Here is an 8,124-nt window from a genome sequence, read left to right on the forward strand (position 1 = left end):
GTCATTAGTTATTTACATAATTTCAATACTATATTAGCTTATTAATATTATTTTTATACAAATACAACGAATTGGTTTATATTCAAAATAATAAAGATATACACAAAATTTTTTTAAAAAAAATTACAGTTATAATATTTATTATTAAAATGTGCTATAAAAAATCATTAAGATTCGCACTTTAATTATAATGTAACTTAATAGAAATGTTTATTATTTTATTTTATTATTATTTGTAACTTAATTATGCTCCTCATTACATTTTAAGGATACTCCATTTTCACATTAATTTAAAAAAAAATAGTTAATTTGATCAAAAGTCATTTACCATGCTTTCATAAAATCCGAAATCTTTGCTTCTTTTTTTATAAGTTGTTAATACACACACACACGCATATATATATATATATATATAGAAATCTTTGCTTTTTTTATAAGTTGTTAATATACACGCACGCGCGCGCGCGCACACACACACACATATATATATATTAAATATTGCAACAACTTTCCATAATATTAACAAATAATACGATATTAGTATTCAAAATTTAAATATTTCTTATCTAATACTTTCAACTATTATAAATAATAATCACTACCTTTACTTTATGTAACTTTAAATCTTCTAATGCTCTGCTAACTCAGAATAATCACTGTTATTTGAACATGCTTTTTTTTTGGTCATTTTCCTGACAATTTCATTCATATGAAATTAAATAAATCATTTTATTATATTTTAATTTTTGGTTTTATATGTTACTTGATTATACAATTGTTAATTGTAAATATAAAATCAATTAAAAATTTGTCGTACGCAGAATATTAATGACAACAAATTTATCATAATAAATCATTTCAAATTCTAAAGATTCAAAGGATGATTATATCATCAAAGGTCAGGTAATATGGTTTTTAAGATAATCATGTTTTTTTGGATAAAATGAGCAGATGATCTCTAATGGCATCTTATTAATGGATTAAAAGGTATGCTATTTTATGTGTATGAATATATTTTTGGTTAGTTTCATGGATATATGTGCTTGAAAAACCTTATTTGTCACACGAACGGCTATACGTGGCTATATCAAGAGTTATAAGCAGACCTATATGTTACCTTATTAAGAGTTACTAGCAGATGTGGACTAAAGATTTTGATTTTTGATAAACAATGTATACCTACCGGTACAATCACAAATGTAGTGTACAAGGAAGTTTTTACTTATTTGTAACACATTTATGTAACATTAGTTATGTAATTTATATAATTTTAATACAAACTGTAATTGTATTAATAATATATGATTATTTTGCTGAATGTATTTCATTTAATGGTTAAAGCTTAAAATTTTTATCAATTATCCGTGTAATACACAGGTCTCAAACTAGTATGTTATAAATAAGCCATTATATGTCATTGTATTTATGGTTTCCGTAAGAACATAAAACTTGAGAACAACCTAAAACTCGTTTACGTTCATCCTACTAATTTTAAACTTACTTTTTTATTTATTTTTGTTTTTTTTTGGGTTGTATATCATTACTCGTTTTGCTGAATTCGCGAAGCATATTATTAAAATCAGATAACATTTTCATAATCTATTTTTTGTTTTTGTTAGAATTAACAATCATATATAATCAAAACACACCAACACAGTTTTAGAAAATAGACCGTATCAAACAAACATGTTTGAACAAAATTGAAGTTTTACACGATGCATACAAACAAATGGAGTTAAACGACAGAAATTATCATTCATACAGTCTTATTTTAATAAAAATCTTCTTGGGCTACCACCCTACCATTTGGAAGTATTGTCAACATTTACTTTAGTCGAAACATCTTTTATAAATTGTACATTGTACAAACGTTTATAGATTATGAAGCAAGATTCAACTCGTAATAAAAGTTTTACTAAAAAACTATTGATCATTCAAATATTTAGCAATTGAAGGCATGTTTGGGATTGAGTTTAAAAATTGCTTATTGGTTTTTCCAAAAAACCTATTTTGAAAAGTCAAGATTTGAAGCTTTTGAAAAACTGATTATCGTAATCCGGTTATGAAATGATCACCTAGCTTGGATTATAGATTATTATCCGGAAAAGAGTAAAGTGTCATTTTCGTCCTTGTGGTTTGACAAATAATGCGAATTTAGTCCAAAAGGTTTATTTTTTGCATATGGACATTCTCAATTCTTGCCAATTACATTCAAATCACTAACCTCGTTAAATTTAATCGTTAAGTCATGGGTAGACATGTCTTTTCACTATTTATTTATTATATGAGTAAAGTGCCAAAATCGTCCTTGAGGTTTGGTCATATTTGCGAATTTCATTCAAAAATATTTTTTTTTTGCAAGTAGACCCTCGATTTTTCCCAACCGTTGCCAATTTCGTCCAAATTGTTAACTCGGTCTAAATTCAATGTTAACTTATGGGTGTTACTGTCCTTTTACATGTTTGTTTACATTATTGTTATTATGTGTTTGTTTGATGACATATATTAGGGATGAGCTCGATACCGTACCGATACCGGCCGGTACCAGTACCGAAAATCCCGATCCCGAAAATCGCAAATGTTTGGTACCGGTACCGAAATGTTCGGTTCGGTACCGGTACCGAGACGGTACCGGTATTTGAGGTAAAATTTGGGAAATACCGGTACCGCACCGTCCCCAATAACTCAAAACCTTGATACCGTATCGATTTCGGTACCAATTTTGCTCATCCCTAACATATATAACATTTCACGATTCCTATGTTTGAATCAAATATATTATCCGTTTGTTTATTCTTCTTTATTTTCAGTCATATAAGGGGTTTAACTCAGCGTAATAATAATAACTATGTAAAAGGAAAGTAACACACCTTAGTTAACATTAAATGGCACTTTACTCGAAAAAAAATATTTTTGGACGAAATTCGCAAATATGACCAAACCTCAGAGACGATTTTGGCACTTTACTCATATAATAAAGAAATAGTGAAAAGACATGTCTACCCCTGACTTAACGATTAAATTTAACGAGGTTAGTGATTTGGATGTAATTGGCAATAATTGAGAAACGTGGAGGGTCCATATACAAAAAATAAATTATTTGGACTAAATTCGCATTATTTACCAAACCACAAGGATAAAAATGAGACTTTACTCTCCAGAAAATAATTTGCTTTTATTCTAACTACACAAAAATATAATTGAAGGAAAAAACAACCACATATTTTGCACACCATTAATTTTATTTTAATATTGAAATTTATAGTTAATTTACATACACAAACATTAATATTCATTGAATACTTCTAGCACATGATATCTTTGAGAAGCTTGAACCTTCGAGTACTAGTCCTCGGAGACGGAGCTCCGGTCGGCGACTTCCTCTTCTCCGATCCCTCTTCACGGCTTTGTAGCTTGATCTTGTCGCCAGAATATTCGGACCGACCGCTAACACCCACAGGTTTCTTGGAAGAACCTACATGTTTGGAACTTTTAATATCCTCGGCTTTGCACCAATCACAGTGCTCCGGCGGATCCGATGATTCGTTGTTGTAGTTGCTACAATACCTAACACATTCGTTGTAATATTTTATTTATAAGTTATAACATAAAATATACTAATATGAGTTATATATATTTAACTAATGACGATGTTAAAATAGATTATATATAAGTAAGTGCGATGCCCACTTGCTAAAAATGAGTTTTAAGGATGCTTTCAACGATTGCCGGAATTAAACCTGGATTTTGTGATGATATTAGGCCTAAAAAGTCAAAGCCACCACTAAAAAATGTTTATCGTCAACTTAAAATAATAACTCTCCTGTTTAATAAATGGAGCCTTTTCAATTTTGGATGGAGAGAGGAAATTCTTCATGATTTATAGCGATGAAGCTTGCATGGTTTTTGGTGATTCCGTCTCAAATAGCAGATCTCACCCAAGCTTACCACGATCTCTCAATTCAAATCCGTCATCTAAAATGACGGAACCTCCTGAATAGCCACCTCATCAACCAGTTCCGCCATTTGAGATGGCAGGATCACCATAATCACCTTTATCAAAGACCCGCACCTCCAAAAAACCATGAGAGATTTCTAAGCCTCGGGTTGTTGGTTTAGTGACAAATACAAGCCTCTTAAAACTAAAGGTAGGGGTTCAAGTCCCAAAAAACATGATATTTGCCGTTAAAAAACATTAAAAAAAACTCTTTGAAGACTAGAGAAAAGAGGTTGTTTGATCGGAAATTAATATGATTAATGATGAGAGAAGATCTGTATAGGAAAGAGATGAAGATTGATCGGACATACGAGTGTTGGAAGCGGTATTGGCAGGTTGTACATCGGAAAATCTTGTCAGGGAAACCAACGTCACCACACATGCAACAAACTCTTTCAACATCCACCATTTTCAATTCCTTCTCTCTCTTAGACTTAGTTTTAGAGAGAGAATTAAACCAAAGACTTGTTGAGATTTTTGGGAGAGAGATAGATAGATGATGCACATGTGGACCTATACATATATGTTTCACGTTGTGTTGAAAAATAATCATGCCCACTTTAAAATAAGGTTTCACATTGTATTGAAACTTCGATTCTTCGGTTAATCAGTTTTGTGGTGAGTGATCGAAGCCCAACAATTAGTGGCCCTTACGTGGCTCGTTACTTAGGTGACGTTTAATTTTAAGAAAAAAAAAAGTATTTATTTAATAAGCTAGAATGAATAAAACACAAAAAACAAATTTGTCCCTTTCTATTTTATCTCCACAAATTGAGTTTAGGAGAAAATAAAATACTCAGTTTGTAGAAGAGAGATGAAAATGGCTATGCCAATGTTTGTCTAGGGAGTTGAACAATTTGTCTATGTTGCGACATTTCAGTTGGAAACCAGTATGAAACACACAGGACCCACCATTCAAAATGTGGATTTTAAACAATGCAAAGTAGGGGTGTTCACGGTTCGGTTTTAACGGTTTTTAGGTCAAACCGTGAGCCAAACCGTTGGTAACGGTTTTTGTCAGTGAAAACTGAAACCGAACCGTTGAAAAATAAAACCGAACCATTACTAACGGTTTGGTTCCGGTTTGGTTTCACGGTTTCGGCTTATTAGGTCGGCACATTTGCAAGACTAACACTTTCATATTTGCATGTTGAACGTGTTTGCAAGTAATTTTATTTTTTTGAAAATTGGCAAATGGAAGTTCCAAAAACATAGCATGGAGAAATATGACAAAAAGTACAACATACACTCCTATGAACTAGTAAATGCATTCCACTTATAAAAGCATAAAAACAGTCAAGTTTGTGATGAAAATTGTTTCATAAAAACTTATAATTGAAAAACAGTTGCTAATTTACCTATCCATTTAACTGAATATATATCATAGCTCTACTGAAATTAGAGTAACGCTCAAAACTTATAGCGTCGTTCAACTTATACGGTCCGGTCCGGTTTTTTACGGTTTGAAATTTTCAAAACCATAAACCGAACCGTTTAGTACGGTTTGAAACTTTTGAAACCGACCGACCGAAAGTTCAATACAAAAACCGACCGTGAAACCAAACCGATGATCGGTTTGGACGGTTTCACGGTTTCAAACCAAACCGTGAACACCCCTAATGCAAAGTCATAAAATATTGCTACACGGGATGCGACGTGTACAATTTAAGTTTAATGGTTCCTTTATTTGAAATGGCGGATTAGACCATTCACATTGGAACCTTTGTCTTCATCTAACATACTTTTATCAAGAGTTAAGCCTTCTTTTCTTTTCATTTCTTTTCTTTTCTTTTGTTGTTGTTTCAAAAAATGGAATCTTCATCATTATCAAGGTCTAGTCGAAAAAGAACCAATTCCTAAACCTTGCCAACAACCGCCACAACAAATAAACCCATTAGACACATCCGGATACCTTCAACGATCCACTATAGGCCAAGCTAGTGACGACAACAAGAAAAATGTGATAATGAAAGCAACCGCAGACTACAAATAGGTTATTTAAAAAAAGGATTCTCACACATGGTGGCGTGGGAAGTTATTCGTGATCGTCTGATATGGGTCGCTATTCCTCCATTGGGAGATGATTTACAACCCATAAAAAGATCAAGTACAAATGAAATGGGGGACTAGACGACGTCTTTGAAAGCCTAATTTCCCATCCCCAATCCTGAAGATGATGCCGATCCACATGTTTTTGTTGAGCCCAAAAGACCACTTATGGAGGACAAAAGATCTGTCGCATCCTCGTCGGACAAAGACGAGCTTCTAAGAAAGATTGGCAAGTTTAACACATTTAATGAAAGCCAAATCCGAACAAAGAACCCGCTTTTGAGAGGAGAAGTTCTGTCTTATGCAAGAAGAATAAAAGTTTGGGGTATACTTTATGCAAAAACAACTAGCTTCGGACGAAAACCAAAAAAACTAAATACTTGAATTTCATCTTACCCGATCACTCCACATATTCCTGCTCGATGCTGAAGATGATTCTAAACTGAAAGCAACAATTAGCACAATTATGGGGATGGCAATTAAGTTACAAATTTATTTTTGTTGATCACTCCACAATTATTATTAATATTTTATTTTATATTATTTTGATCTTATTTTCACTACTAAAAAAATGGTCTTTCTTGACATGCACACAATGACACGCGTTGATTTATAACAAACAGTTGTGCGAATCATTAAAACGGTGTCATAATTTTTGAAAATTAGAAGATTTATGACACTCATTTTTGTGTGTCATAAATTACAAAAATAAGTTTGCTTACCCTTCCCTATTTCAAATGGTCGACTCTTCATCCACCCACCAGCGCTACCGTCTTCAACCAGCACCGCTCACTCTCTTTCTCCATTCTATTTTGACCGACTACCTTGCTGTCGATATGAACGGCTTCCATGAAGATGAATGGTGCTCATGGTTCTAAAAATCTCAGTTCTCTTGGAACAAAATAAAAAGGAAGAGGACGAATGAAAAAGCCAAAATTGAGCAATTGCTTTAGATCCCTTGAATGGCGAATCTAGTTTTGAATTTTAATTGGAGGCCGAATCTCGCTGTTACATTAGATAATCCCATGGGTAATTTGTCTAATTAAAAATAAAATTTTATTTTGGTATTGCCTTTTTTCAATCTGTTCTAGATTAGTAGCTTTAAAGTTTTGAAGATGGTGTTAACTTGTGTCTTTTTTTATTTATTTTTAATAAAGTCCAGAAAACTACAATACTGTACCGGATTTGGTTCCGATTTATACGGCCATGGCCGGAGACGTAAGCTTGCCAGAGCTGTTGGAAGCATTTTTTGTCGGAGTTGTTTGATGTTCCCAGTGACGTTGTGTTGGGTTAACAGGTAGTGTAAGGTGGGGGGTGGTGGTGACATGCGATGGTGGTGATAGGTGGCAGACAGACAGGTGGTTGTTATAGGCGGTGGTTTAGGTTGAATGTAAAGGGAGAGTATGAGTTGTTTTTCTATTCTTTTAGTTTTTATATATGAGAACTTGTTTGTGTTAACGACAGTGGCTTTGTAGAAAACAAAGAACAATAAGAGATGTTGCAAGGTCTGAGTAAGATCAATTAACTCCACGTGTGTTCAATTATTTTCTCACTTGATTCATTCTTTTTTTTATAGTATTAGTCTTAAGCAGTTAATGCGGAAAAATATCGGATATCTGTCAAGGACCGATATCTGAGATATCGGTTATCGCAGTGAGATATCAGTGGGATATTGGTAATTTTAATATCATGCAAAATTCATATATATAGCAATTTAACACTAATAATCCAGGATATTCTCCTACCATTAACAAATTAACATTTTACAAATTGCAAAACACTAACAATCGTAGCAAGTAAGAATTGATTAAGGCTTAAAACACTCACATTGAACACTAAAAGTTGATAATTAAGACTTAAAACACTGATATCGGGAATACCAGTCATATATTGATCTAATATTAATTCAATATCGCTCAATTATTAGTCAATAACACTGATATTATCGGTACTGATATTCTGATCGATATTTTTGACTTATATTTCGCTAACGGACCGATAACCAATATACCACTGATATATCGGTGATATCGACTGCATAGGTATTAGTGTGTTTTAAGTTTTGATGTCTAATGTTC

At 32.7% G+C, this 8,124-nt stretch overlaps 1 protein-coding gene across 1 annotated transcript; it reads right to left on the bottom strand.

The window, feature by feature from the left end:
- Positions 1–3,276: 3,276 nt before the first annotated feature.
- Positions 3,277–4,442, bottom strand: LOC143582329 (uncharacterized). The gene is made up of 2 exons (XM_077064927.1): positions 4,309–4,442; positions 3,277–3,567 (listed from the first exon to the last, which is right to left on the bottom strand). Exons 1-2 carry the CDS (start codon positions 4,404–4,406, stop codon positions 3,306–3,308), a joined length of 360 nt encoding a protein of 119 aa, XP_076921042.1. The 5' UTR covers positions 4,407–4,442; the 3' UTR covers positions 3,277–3,305.
- Positions 4,443–8,124: the final 3,682 nt, after the last annotated feature.

Source organism: Bidens hawaiensis, unplaced genomic scaffold (genome assembly GCF_021521415.1).
Source record: "Bidens hawaiensis isolate Kalapana, Puna unplaced genomic scaffold, B.hawaiensis_p1.1 tig00031531_1, whole genome shotgun sequence".
In the NCBI taxonomy this organism is placed as follows: Eukaryota; Viridiplantae; Streptophyta; class Magnoliopsida; order Asterales; family Asteraceae; genus Bidens; species Bidens hawaiensis.